The sequence below is a fragment of the Ctenopharyngodon idella genome, chromosome 16, assembly GCF_019924925.1.
Source record: "Ctenopharyngodon idella isolate HZGC_01 chromosome 16, HZGC01, whole genome shotgun sequence".
Classification (NCBI taxonomy): domain Eukaryota; kingdom Metazoa; phylum Chordata; class Actinopteri; order Cypriniformes; family Xenocyprididae; genus Ctenopharyngodon; species Ctenopharyngodon idella.
Genome location: NC_067235.1, coordinates 9,006,571 through 9,020,839, shown reverse-complemented (window position 1 = coordinate 9,020,839; position 14,269 = coordinate 9,006,571). Strand labels below are relative to the sequence as shown.

Here is a 14,269-nt window from a genome sequence, read left to right as displayed (position 1 = left end):
CACATCTGCTTCTCATGCTGTGGACTAGCAAACCAGCAACCAGCTTCCCATGCAGGTCCCAGTGTGCAAATGCTGGTGACCAGCAATGCTGGATTTTACATCTTTATTTATTTGTGGCAATTTATCTTTTGGACCCAAATTTGGTTTGAGTAAGGTCTCTGTTTAGTCTGTGTTCAATTTGTGTTTGATTTTTGTTGTTTTGTGGTGGATCTGTGTTGGGTCTGTGCTGAGTTTGTGATGTTTTGTCTGTGCTAGGTCTTTATTTAGCTGATTTAGTGATGGTTCTATGTTTAGTCTGTGCTGGGTTTGTGGTGGATATATGTTTATTCTGTGCTGGGTCTGTGATGGTTTTATGTTTAGTCTGTGCTGATTCTGTGTTTATTCTCTGCTGAGTTTATGATGATTCTATGCTTAGTCTGTGCTGGTTCTGTGTTTATTCTGTCCTGGGTTTGTGATGGTTCTATGTTTAGTCTGTGCTTATTCTGTGTTTAGTCTGTGCTGGGTTTGTGATGGTTCAGTGTTTAGTCTGTGCTGATTCTGTGTTTAATCTGTGCTGGTTTTGTGATGGTTTTATGTTCAGTCTGTGCTGATTCTGTGTTTAGTCTGTGCTGGGTTTGTGATGGTTCTAAGTTTAGTCTGTGCCAAGTTTATGGTGGTCCTGGGTTTAATCTGGTCTTTTTGGACCCAGTTTGGTTCAAGTCTGTGCTCAACTTGTATCTGTTCTTTGGTTTGTTCGTGTATAATCTGTATTTCATCTTTGCTGAAATTGTTTCAAGTATAGTAGAAACACACCTTTAGCAGTAGCTGATACTTGGTGATCCTCTGAACTGGTTTAATAAGGTATGATGAGAGTGAATTGGCCAGCCTGTGCCTTTGTTGGATTTCCTACACACAAACACAATTTAGACTTTTAATCAAAAACAACAAACATCTTTCAAACATACATCTTCAACACATGCTGGAAAACAATCATGATGAAAGCATTTATCTTTAGCCTTTTTATTCTTAATAGCTTCTTGATAGCAATTTTGCAAAAGCAGAGCTCAAGGCTACAGCCATTCATCAGAGCTCAGCACTGAAAGAAGAGTCCGTCTGTTCTGATCGCCTGGCAACAGTTTAATAGTGAGGCATCACTAGTCCCCCACCCACCCCCAGATACACAGGAAGTGCCCTCTCTCTAAGACCTCCACCTACCAGCTAAAGAACAGAACTGCTCAACAGATCACAGAAGCCTTACACGCACACACATTCCAATACATATACACATTAATGGACACACACAAAAATACTGTGGCAAATACACAATGTCACATACATATTCATATAAACACCCACATTCTCTGTGAAATACACACAAAAAGTGTTGTATAATCTGAATAAATAAACTAAACTTCCTAGATTCAAGTGTATAAAAGGGATTCTTACACAGAATCATATGCCCTTTAATTATGTTCATGTAAAGAATTTTATAATAAGTTTGCTTAATACTCACATCAAAATAGGGCCCTGCATGTTCCAGAATCAGCTGAGTGGAGTCAGGCTTGTTCTTACAATAATTCACATACATCTGAAACTTATCCGCCTGGGAAAAAAAAAAAAAAAAAAAAAAAACAGCAAATAATTTAAACACATAAAACATTAAAAAAAAATAACATTTTGAACATGAAGATGTTCTATTTTCACTTAAAAAAAAAAAAAAAAAAACTAGAGTCTCTTTTAGAATGATAAACTATTATCAGAAAGTAGTAAATCAATATTGATTCAAGAGACACTTCAGGAGAAGAGAGTAGTGAAATAAATATTTGTGTGAAGCAATTAACTGTGATAGTTTTGAAAATATGATCAATCATTGCTTCTATTGATAAGAACCGGTTATTTTTCCTTCAACTACTGTACCATTGGACAATAAGGGAATCAGTTACAATAGTCCATGAACATCTATCGCTACCGCTGTCACATGATCCTTCAGAAATCATTCTAATATGCTGATTACTGCAATTTAATGCATCCTTTCTAATCTTTCTTTAAAATCATTCTACTGACCCTAAACCTTTGAAAGGTAGTGTATGTAGTATGTATTTGTTATAATAACTAGGTACTAACCCTGAACCTTACACTAAACCAAAACCAAAATGTATATTACTCAGTAATTTCTTTGTATGTACACTGTAAGTGTATGTACTGTAAAATACAGTGCAACCCAGATATGTGCTTTAATGATCTGATTTAATGTCAACATAACGCTAAACTAGTTTAGTGCACTTCTTGATCAGATTATCTCTAGCACACTGACACACTCACCCATGTGACGAAACAGTGACCCACATCCTCTGGAAGCTGCTCATATTTTTCCAATTCTTTAAGGAAAATGCTGAAAAATGGACAAAGAAGGGCATATGGAAATGGTAAGTAAAAGAAGTCAGAATTAAATAATTCTAAGAACTGCAGTTCATTAGGTTCACTGACTTGTGATGGAACTCATATAGGTCTTGCATGTTGCCGAAGATGATGTGCTCTTTGTTGACAATCCCTGGGGGAATCTCTTCCACACCACTGGTCATCTCCCACAGATAAGTCTGAAACACACAGACACACACACTTAGAATTCTGCAACAATGTGATAACAGACTAATGCTATTAAACATAGTTCTGCAATTGGATATATTTCTTTATATATCTGAATGTGTTCAGAAATCTGAATAGTTGGCTCTGATATTAATTTTATTTTTCTTATCTGCACAGCCTTAATTATGTCAACAGAAAAAAAAGTAATTTCTGAAGTGGAGAACGTTCTCTCAGTATAATAATTATCATCAAATTTACTGTAATTTAATTAAAATGGTTATGAAAACATCATTGATTATGATTTTCTTTTTACAAAAACAGGTTAATTTTAAGCATGTTTTAACAGTTGTATTAATTATACAGATTTTCAACTTTGCAATTTCTTTTAAAGGATTAGTTCACCAAAAAAAAAAAAAAAAAAGAAAAAAAGAAAATTCTGTTATTAATTACTCACCCTCATGTCGTTCCAAACCCGTAAGACATTCGTTCATTTTAGGAGCACAAATGAAGATCTTTTTAATGAAATCTGAGAGATTTCTGTCCCTCCATTGACAGTCGATGCAACTACCACTTTTAAGCCTCAGAAAGGTAGTAAAGATGTCATTAAAGTAATCCATGTGACTCTAGTGGTTAAACCTCAATTTTACAAAGCGACTTGAGTGTTTTGTTTGCGCAAAAAAAAACAACAACGTCTGCTCTCGTGTCAACACAGCATGCATGCGCCATGGTGCTCTCGTGAATGCCCGTGGGAGATTAATATTTTGTAAATAAAGTGGTAAATTATGTTTTTTTTGCAAACAAAGTACTTGTGTCACTTCATTAAATTGAGGTTAAACCACTGGAGTCACATGGATTACTTTAATGATGTCTTTACTACCTTTCTGGGGCTTGAAAATGGTAGTTGCATAGACTGTCACTGTCAACAGAAATCTCTCAGATTTCATGAAAAAGATTTGTGTTCCGAATATGAACGAAAGTCTTACGGTTTTGGGACAACATATGGGTGAGTAATTGATGACAGAATTTTAATTTTGGGGGGTGAACTAACACTTTAAAATGAATGTTTGACAAAGTCTTGTGGCATATACCTATATTGATCAGAATTCTGGGTCATAAACACAATATTATCCATAACATGTACTTTAACTGAATATTTACATAATAAAAATAATTCTGGGTGCTACAATAGAACAAGCAGAAATTAAAGGAACATAAAATATACAAAAATCAATATACAAATGGGTTAAAGCACCCTTGGAGATGACCTTCAGTTTGTGCTTTTGCACATGTTGTTGTCCTGGATATGAATGAGAATAAATGAGCTGTTTAAATTACTGTGCAGAATTACTAAAATGCATCATAATAAATTAATCACTGACAGTCTTTCCCAGAAGAGAATAGAGGAAAAAGAATGCACATGTATTATTTTCGGAATATGATTACATGTGTATTCCAAAGCACATGAATATTCCAATTTGGATTCAAAAATGGTGCATATAAACATGCTCAGTGTTTTAATGACACTCAGATCTTTTCATGAGATCAAACAGTGGCTATTACTGGATAAACTGGATTGTTTTTGGGCTGTACTGCAGTGAATACATTTATAGCACAAGGCTTTTGTAATCTGTCCAAAGTGGACATTGGTGTACCACACCCTCTAAATGTTGGTCCGTACGGAGCAGATTGTGACAACAACACTTACATCCATACACTCCCGCAGGTCTCTCACATATGCCTTCTCAGTCTGAATGAGCTCCGCCATTATAAACCTGAAAGAGGGCAATGCAACAGAGACCTATTGTCAACATTTGTTTGAAAGCACAATACCTTTGGGAGGGGTTTCAATCTGGTATAAAACCCTCAAAATGAAAACATTTAGTTGTTTACTTTAGTATGCATATTCAAGGGTGTTTCCTCACAAAACAAAATAACTAAAGTTGGACTTTCTTCAAATTAAGCATTAACCCTTCCCTTTTAGCACTTCCTGCCGTTGGCTTGTTATCATATAATCAGGTTTAAAACACGTACTCTTTTCTCCGGGCCGATTTGCGTTTCTCTTCATTGAGTTCATGGTTGACGTCTCTGAGTTTGACCTCTGCACCAGGAGCACTGGCTGGAATGATGTCCAACTGCAGATCTTTACTCTGAAACCCCAAAAGAAATTTTAATGGTCATTAATCACCATTCTTTCATATATTAACATGGTTAACCACTCTTACAGCAAAGATATTGTTCATCCACACTCCAGCCATGTAGGCCATATCAACACACCCACTCTCACTCTCCCCTCTCACCGCTTTGTTGGAGTCAGTGGACAGGCCGAGCGCTTTCTCCAGGCAGGAACGGTACTTGTCCATGCGAAGGGAAAAGTCACGGTAGCGTTTGTCCACCGAGGCGACCCATTTCTGAATCTCGCTCGCATGGGCGTGGCCCTTCTCACAAAAACCATCAGCCAGCTGGATCAACAACTTTACCCGCTCTTTGGTTTGCTGGAGAGAGAGAGAGAGAGAGAGAGAGAGAGAGAGAGAGAGAGAGAGAGAGAGAGAGAGAGACCTGCACTGATTCCACAGAGACACAGATCAGAGTGTAAACATCATCTGGGAGGTGTATTGTGATTTGTTGTAAGGGGTGGGGAGTCAATAAACCTGTGACATGCTGAGAATCACAGTTGTAAGATAATTTTGGATGATAGTTCACCAAAAATTAAAGTGTTGTCATCTTTTACTCACCTACATGTCATCTGTATTATCTAGAATTTTTGAGTTTGGACAATTCTTATTTTTATGTAATATTGCAATAATTATTATAATGATTTATCCTTGTACATCATGATTTTTTTTTAACATTCACGTACCCTCGTAATCTTTAATCAAAATAACTTCCCCTCCCTCTGACAGCGACATCTCTTCACTTCTCCAATGACATGTTCACTGGCACGAGGGCAGGACAACCTCTCACTCACATGAGATTGACCAATAACAAACCACAACGATCCCACTATTCAATCAATTCCTGTTGGACTAAAATCAAGTCCCGCCCTACATTTTTTCTTGTTCGAGAAGCCATTACACTCGGATATACGTCACAATAGGGAAGAAAAATACTATGGCAACTTCCGTTTCAAGGAAGTTCCGACTTAAAGGTGCAGTGTGTAAATTTTAGCGTCATTTAGCAGTAAGGTTGCAAATTGCAACCAACGGCTCAGTTCACCGCTCACCCCTCCCTTTTGAAGCACATAGAGAAGCTACGGTGGCCGACACAGGACAAAGATGTTGTCGCCTGAAGCCAGTCAAGCAAACACGCTCTGTAGAGCAGTTTGTCCATTTAGGTCTACTGTAGAAACATGGCGGCGCAAAATCGCGAATTCGATGTAAGGGGACCCGTGGTGTACGTAGATAGAAATGGCTCATTCTATGGCAATAAACACATAACAGTTCATTATGTAAGGTCTTTATACACCACTGAAAACATAGTTATGTATATTATATTGCATTTCTGTCAATAGATCCTCCTAAATATTACATACTGGACCTTTACAATTCAGTTTGATATAAATAAAAAGACACATGAAAATGTCTGCATATCATGGCGATGAGATCCTATGAGGGAACAACATTCAAAGACTAAAAGCTTTATTGGCATGATTGTTGGGCATTTTCAGTAACTACAATACAGCTTCACTCTCTATTATGTAAAAGAGCACTCTAGAAATTAAGGGATAATTCTTCTTTTCAGTTGCGATGAAGAAACAATGTTTGGTTTGGAACAACGCAAGGTTGAGTAAAGAATGACAATAAAAGGACAACAGATTATGGTCTGAATGTTGATGTACAAGCGTTTTGATTCAGTTTCTAGTTATCTAGCAAAATAGGAAAGCAAACTGCTCTTTAACACTAACTTATCTTATATATTGAAACATACCTTGGCTGTAATCTGGAATTCCTCATGTTCTTTCAGCAGTTCTTGTGTGTGGTGTATAGTGGAACCTGTAGAGGTGTGTGTGGATAGGTAAAACTCTCCTGTATCATGGATCCACTCCAAAGCCTGCAGACAAAAGTCAAAGTGACAAGTCAAAAAAGATGCTTAGAGGATAAAATGTGAATATGTGTGCATGCTTTTGTTTCTGGACGTCAGTCGCTAGTTCTGCCTTCTCGATGACATCACTCACATTGTTAAAGATGGCAAACGATGACTGGTCGGGAAACTGACATGTTGTCTGACATGTTTCTTGTCCATGACACAAGAATTTTCACAAGATTATCACATAATCTGAAACAGTGACTATTGTAACAAAAATATTGTGTAGTCTGAACCCGGCATTAGATGCACATCCTCAAACCGGCCCTCTCTGTCTAAGTTGGTGGTTGTTGTCAAAAAAGGTGCTTAGAGGATAAAATGTGTATATGTGCATGTGTGTTTGTGCTACAGCATTTTTCTAACCTTGTGGGAGCAAAGTTTTTTTAAATGGCCTCAAAAGAATACCAGTAAAAGGACAAAACAGGGTTAGGTTTAGTTTATAAAACTTATAATTAGCTTTTATTAACAATAGATGCAAAAGGGAAGTCTGGACATTGATATATAAATAAACCAGTGTGTGGGCATGCATGTATGTATTATATACTCTCATTTGTCCACAAGAGGGAGTGAGATCTCTAAAAGTGCTCTAGCTCAATATGAAACCCATCTTTTCATACCTTTTTTAAAAGTAACCGATTTTAGAACAGGTTTGAATGTTTGGGGTTGCATTGTGTGCAATCTAAAAGTAATACTAATATTTAGAAAAACCCCATATATATATATTTTTTTAAATATATATTTCATCAAAGGGCCGGGGACAACATTGGGACACAAGACTGTGAGAACTGCAGTATGACTACTACAGCGGAGGACTGTGTGGTCAAACTAAAGTCCTTCCTCTCAATTACAAAACGCTTAAAAGCGAAATGAAGAGAGAAACTCCATCCAGTACCACAGACTTACAGAAACTCTACACTGTATTTATGCGACATGACACAATTTACACAACTTCAGAAAAGTGTGCATTAGGATACCATTTTCAGTTATTTTCTAGACAGATTCTTTTTCACCATAAAAGGGCAAAATATTTAAATATATAAATACAAAGATTTGAAGTATGTGATACATGACAGATGAACCTCTGTCAAGTTTATATAGCAGTCACGCAAACCACTGAACACTTGACCTGATGTGCTTCTGTTATTTGAGACTCCAGAAATACATGTTGCGGTCTGCAGCAGCTTCTAGTCAACTGTGTATGACATAAAATAATTTGATCTCGAATAGACGGTCGGGTTGAACTGAATTTCTTGGGAATGAATTTCTGTATGTGAAACTGATGTTTGAAGAAAGTGAAGAGTTTCTTACTCTATTCAAATTTTAAATCTATTACATTTTCATAATGCTAGCCTCAGCCTCAGATTACTCTAATGATGCATAAAAGCTTTTCAAAATTACAAGCTCTACTTTGTTTGGCTGAATTTTTGCAATATTCTGAAGTCAGAATGCATAGGTTTGAGATGTTCAACTGAAGAATAACATTTACATATGTTGCAGACACTAACACGATGTATGGTGCATTAAAGATAAAATCATTACGTCTGGTTCCTGGGAATTGAACCCATGACCTTGGTGTCTAGCACCACGCTTTCCCAGTATGTCAGACCTTATTACTTTCAGAAGAACAGAAATGCAACACTATAATTAACGATATGTGGCTGGATTACATCTGGTGAAATTACCATCTGTATATGTATACATGTATGTGTTTATATATGTTTTCCTGTAGAAATTTAAGTACCTGCCAGCCAGAGGTTACAAATGATCATTGTCAGTCACTTTTATGGACTATAATTTTCACATTCTGTTTTACCTGCCTGTAAAACATTGCAGGTTTTTTTTCATAGCTAATTTAGCTTTCGAAATTGTCAACAGAAACACTACTACTACTAAAAATACTACTATAAATACTACTACTACTACTAATAATACTACTAAAAATACTACTAAAACTACTACTAAAAAAAACAAAAAAAAACAAAATATGCCATAAAAAGAAAAAGAAAAAAAGACATAATTGACATAAGTCAAAGTAACGACATAAAAAGTCATAATTTTGAGATAAAGTCAAAATTATGAGACAGAAATTCATAATTGAGACAACGTCATCATTTCAACTTAATTATAGTAATAATAATTATAACTAATTATAATAATAATAATAATAATAAATAAAAATATTTTCTTCTTTATTTTCTGTAAAGCAATACTTATACAGAAATTACATTTTTCACTTTATTTTTGTTTTGTCTGTACTAGCAAGAGAGTGTTTCAACTCAATGTGGTAGCTTCGGTCCCATGTCAGGTTCAGACTACACAATATCAGTCCGATTTTGGGACAATCCGTTTGACAGAGTGTCGTGGTGATTTGTAACTGTTTTATTACAAGTTTTATCTTGTATAGTGTGTGATAGTGGATAACAACCAACGTCGCATCTGTGACACTTCAGGACGTAGCGACAGAAAGACTAGCATGTTTTTTTTTGTTTTTTTTGTCCGCCACGGCGGGTTCTGTCAAATCTGTGACACTGACCAACAGGAGCACAGAAGCTCTTCCGTACACAGCTTTCAAACATGGTGAAATGAAAGAGCGATGATGCTATTGGTACTATTATGCATGGATCGTGGAAATTGTCTTTGGATGATTGACAGCCCATACTGTCCTCTTCGTGCAATCCAGGAACGTGTCCACTGTCAGGGTTTCCTTCTTTTTTGGGGCTTTTCTGATGACAAAACATTGTTTGTTTACGCTCTTGTTTCTGGAAGTCAGTCGCTAGTTCTGCCTTCTCGATGACGCACATTGTTAAAGATGGCAAACAATGATTGGTCAGGAAACAACGTGTAATCTGACATGTTTCTTGTCCATAAATTTAGGAGCGAAAATGAAATAATCTGAAACAGTGACTATCGTAACACAAAAATATTGTGTAGTCTGAACCCGGCATTAGATGTACCTCCTCAAAAACCATCCCTCTGTAAGTTGGTGGTTGTTGTGGCGCTTGACCAAAACAAGCCACAATTTGGACCAGACTATATGCTGAGGCAAATGGGAGGCTCTTTTTGATTGGGCTGGTACTGACCTGTTTGGCGCTGCGTTCAAACACCACATACTGCTGACACTGGTCAAGCCTCCTCTTCCTCATGGTCCAGAAGTGCAGAACCCGGTTCTCCCGCTGAAGCAGCTCATTTAGGATGTCTGTAGGACACAAGGACAGAATCAGAACCACAGAACATACTGTACCTGAACCCTGGATTCATAACAATACAACATGCTAATCAAAAAGCAAATAATGGTGAACTTCAGTCTTGAACTTAATTTTTGTCCTTTGTAATCAATTTAAATAAGGGCATTTAAAATAAGGATGTAGTCTTACTCTTGACTTGTTGTTCAGGGGCTTTGACATGTGCGAGCATTCCCGGCATATTCACACTGTTTCTGTGCAAATACTTGAGGAAAACATCAGCATTGCGTCTGGCTAGCGTGCATGCCTTCAGAGAGAGAAAAAAAGAGTCAGTAAATTTGCACCAAATTTTTAATGTTAGAATGATCAGAATGCTACTAAAGAATCTGAGCGCATGTGTGTATGCGCTCGGTACCTTGAGGAAGGCCTCTTTCTGCTCCAGGTGTTTACTTATCATGGGAGTCACATGATCAGACTCCGAGTTTGGTCCCAGTTTATCAGTCCCTCCACACCAGTCTTCCTCTCGTTTGTATTCCTGCTCTAAACTTTCCAGCACACTACACACCTGCAGAACACACACATGTAGGTAAACATATAAATATAAGCAAAAATAAACAGTATTATTTGGAAATTTAAATGAAAAATCACATTTCCACCACATAAGAAAAAAAAAAAAAATAGGCAAACAATGATTATGACACAAGTAAAAATCATGAGATAAAAAGTCAAAATTATACGTTACTGAGTCATAATTATGAGATAAAAAGCTCGTTTCAGCTCATACTTTCAAGGTTTTGTCATAATTTTGACTTTTTATCTTATAATAATCATAATTTTGATTTATGTCATAGTTGTGAAGTTGTGAATCTCAACTAATAAAATCAAATTAAACATGTCATAATTAAAACATGCTATGTCTTAATATTAGCTTTTTATCTCATAATTATGAAAGTATTTTGTAATTTAATATGTTTAATGTAATTTACAAACCTTTACATTACTTCACTACAAGTAGGATTTGGCTAAATTCTAATATGATTTTAAAACAAAATGTCCATAATATAGAGCTAAGTTAGAAAAAAAAACCATTAAATTAAACAAAATGTTAAACATATTTAACATATTATAGACACATATGCGCTAAAAGAAAAAGACTGAGGTCAAACCATCACAGGATCACTATAAGGTCAAGCTCACTGACCTGCTCTGATGTCTTGTAGAAAGCCACTGAGGCATTGACCAGTTTAAGGCGGTCTTCCATCTTTAGCATGAGCTGCTGCCAGTGAGACGCCACCTTCTCTGCGCAGTCACGGATCATGTCCATGTCGTAGTGATTGGCCTGTAGCAGAGCCTCTGCCTTCTGCTGCACCTGCAGTGCACTCTGATGGGTTTTCTGCAAAGAAAGAAGAGGGAAGGAAAATGAAACAGAAAGTGAAAACAAGAAGAGAAAGCAAAAATGACAAACATTTATAGAAAATGATAATTATTTTTGATACAAGACACTCTGACTAGCATAAGTGACAGAAAAACAAAACAAAAGACAAAACTAAACAAAAAGACAAAAAAAACAAAAACAAAACAAAAACAAAACATAAAATGAAACGAAACAAAAAACAAAACAAAACAAACAGTATGTCTTTGTGTAAATCCACATTTCCATAGCTAAGTAAATGTGTGTTGTTTATAAAAGCTTTTTGGTACCTCAATAGCATGCTGAAATTGCTCATGTTCCCGCTGTAACTGTTCTGCCTCCTGTAGGGAACTGGCTGTGATGAGACCTGCATTGAGCATCGACTCCCCATTACGGATCCAACCGAGTACCTGAAACACACATAACGGAAGGATTTAAAGGGGGCATGCCATGTAAAACAGGATTTTCAGGATTTTCCATAGTCCAAAAAGTTTTTTTGTCAATCAGAGCCTACTGCACTTTTTTCGGAAGGAGGGGCTTCACAGAGACAGGAACGCAAAGAGCGTTACTGACAGACTGAAAAGAGAGACGCTGTGCGATTATGTAAAATACGTGAAAGATACTGTGCTTTTTAAACATTCAAGCATGAATACCTATTCCAGTAGAGCACAGAAATAAAATCAAGACTTTTAAAAAGGGCATAATAGGTCCCCTTTAACACTTGACCAGGCCTAGGCAGAATCTGCAGACTTCAGGATTCTGTTGAATGGATTTGTAATATGGTAAACTATGTTAAATGGAGCTAAGTGTACTACACTTGGCAGCTGAAAGAAATGTGAAGTCTACACATTATCAATGCCTATTCAGTACAGGAGTTCAGGTCATTGATACTCATTTTATTTGTAAAAAGGTTAGCCAAACAAAATAGAGGTCAATTACATATAGAAATCTTAAAGGCACTGTAAAAATAACAGCTTGTTTCATTTTAAAGGTCAAAGAGAGGGAGAACTAAATTCTTGGTTTCGTGCACGAAACCTTGACTAACATGGACTGAAGGAGGAAAAACAGTACAAAGTGCACAATGCTGCCTTTTTCAGTAAATCAAAAAGTGCTGTTTTCTGAAATGAGCGGAGACAACTTCTGGTGTGCTGTAAACAGGTGGGTTGCATCTTTGGGGAAAGTGAGCATATTTCATACTGACAGATATTTTCTCTGACTCCACCTTTAGGCCTAAATTCCATGCTGATTCCTGACACATTGACTCACACTTTACACACCTGCTTTAGTGCTGATACACCGACACTGACAGATAACGCAATTATACTTCTTGCATAAAAGTAAATAAACACACTAAAATCTGCCACACAGGCACGCGCACACACACACACACACACACACAAACACACACACACATTTTCCCTGTAAAGCCAAAAAACATGATTACATGTCTACTAACCACCACACACCCACTCAAATACTGTGGCCGTGTCAGACCTTAAACCACACGGGCATCCCGGCTCCTCGACATCTCTAATCATTCCTTTCCTCTAGAGTAGTCCAGACAAAAATAAATATAAAAATAATAAAATAAATAAATGAAAGGATAAAATGAGATTACCAGCTGCTCCTCTTGGCCTAGTTTCCATTCTCATTTTAAGCGTGCCCAGTGCTGTAAAACTGCCCTCTTTCCCATCAGCCCCTGTATGTAGTTAGAGCCGCCACTCAAATCTGACCAACTGTACTTCATTCAATATTAAAATGGCAACAATAACAAGTTGTTAACAAACATTATATGATGCTTAAAGTATCAGTAGTTGTTAGTAGTTCAAATACTAATACATATGTAAATATAAAAATCAAGCTTCCAGCGATTTGAATATGAACTAATTATATTTTAAGCATAATGCAATGAAATAATGATTGGTAATGCAATTAAATACACTGAGTATAAAGTGTTACTAAATTAAATTAAATACAATTTAAATTAAATTATGGTTTTATAAAACAGTTAACTTTATACCTGTTCAGACATTTATGCACTGTTGAAACTACAACCTCAGCAGATATAGGGTACAATAGGGGCAAAAGGGACATTTATTGTCCTCTAATCCACTAGATGTAACAAAAATGAATCGCTGCACTTTTCTAAACATCCATGATTCCCTATGGACCAGAAAATCCAACTGATCCTTGATACAATCTCGGGCAGCAACAAGTTGATTCTGTGCTTGGTTTATCAATATTTAATGTTTTTAAAAATGTTAGAAATTTATTTAGCAAATAAGAATTGTTAAAATGACCAAATATATTCTCTAATGATTCTAATGATTTTTAGTTTTGTTGACAGTTTTTTTTTTTTTTTTTTAATAACTGAGTAATATAAAAAAGTATGGTATTTGGGGTAAAAAGCGCACATATATTGGGGTCTAGAGGCACAATAATTGGCAAGAAAATAAACAGCTGTCTGACTTTTTCATTTTCTCAACATGACATGGTTATTAGTTTAGCTGTCCACCTTAGAGATAATCACCATGTTTATTATAAAACCATCATATTTAAAAATATTACATTAATCATACATTTATTGTTACTGTGAAGCCATATTGAAATATTATATGATGTCTATTAAGATGTCTAAGAATCTTTCCGAATATTAAAAATAAATAAATCTGTAGTTTTAAAAAGAACACATTTTAATGAAAGTGTATTTATTGAATAAAAGTATATTAAATTATTTCATAAAAAATATATATATATATATAATAAAATAAATCAACAGAATATGGAACAATATTTGTTGAAGTAATTGTTTTAAACAAATACTAACTGTGTGATTTATTTTCCCACAAAATGTTGGGAATGTTCAATAAAATGTTTTTTTCTGCAATAATACACTATGTGATCAGTGAAAAACACTTTTTCCATTTGCCCCATTGAAACCTACATCTTTGTTTGTGAAAGAAAACACACTGTCTAAAATATAATGAGCTTAATTATCATTGCTTACTGGAAGGAAATGCAGTTACATCAG

General features: G+C 35.8%; 1 protein-coding gene across 7 annotated transcripts in view; it reads right to left on the bottom strand.

The window, feature by feature from the left end:
- Positions 1–14,269, bottom strand: part of triob (trio Rho guanine nucleotide exchange factor b) — a 174,738-nt gene that overhangs the window by 47,836 nt on the left and 112,633 nt on the right. For all 7 annotated transcript variants that reach the window (XR_007925466.1, XM_051865402.1, XM_051865400.1 and 4 more), the window contains 13 exons: positions 11,529–11,648; positions 11,029–11,220; positions 10,243–10,392; positions 10,020–10,134; positions 9,726–9,841; positions 6,490–6,612; positions 4,863–5,057; positions 4,597–4,712; positions 4,271–4,337; positions 2,467–2,576; positions 2,302–2,371; positions 1,493–1,582; positions 793–885 (listed from right to left, as the gene is read on the bottom strand). Coding sequence is in view for 6 of the 7 variants with exons in the window: in XM_051865402.1 (XP_051721362.1) it covers positions 793–885; positions 1,493–1,582; positions 2,302–2,371; positions 2,467–2,576; positions 4,271–4,337; positions 4,597–4,712; positions 4,863–5,057; positions 6,490–6,612; positions 9,726–9,841; positions 10,020–10,134; positions 10,243–10,392; positions 11,029–11,220; positions 11,529–11,648 (1,557 nt within the window). In the remaining variant the exon portion in view is untranslated. The remainder of the gene's footprint in view (positions 1–792; positions 886–1,492; positions 1,583–2,301; positions 2,372–2,466; positions 2,577–4,270; positions 4,338–4,596; positions 4,713–4,862; positions 5,058–6,489; positions 6,613–9,725; positions 9,842–10,019; positions 10,135–10,242; positions 10,393–11,028; positions 11,221–11,528; positions 11,649–14,269) is intronic.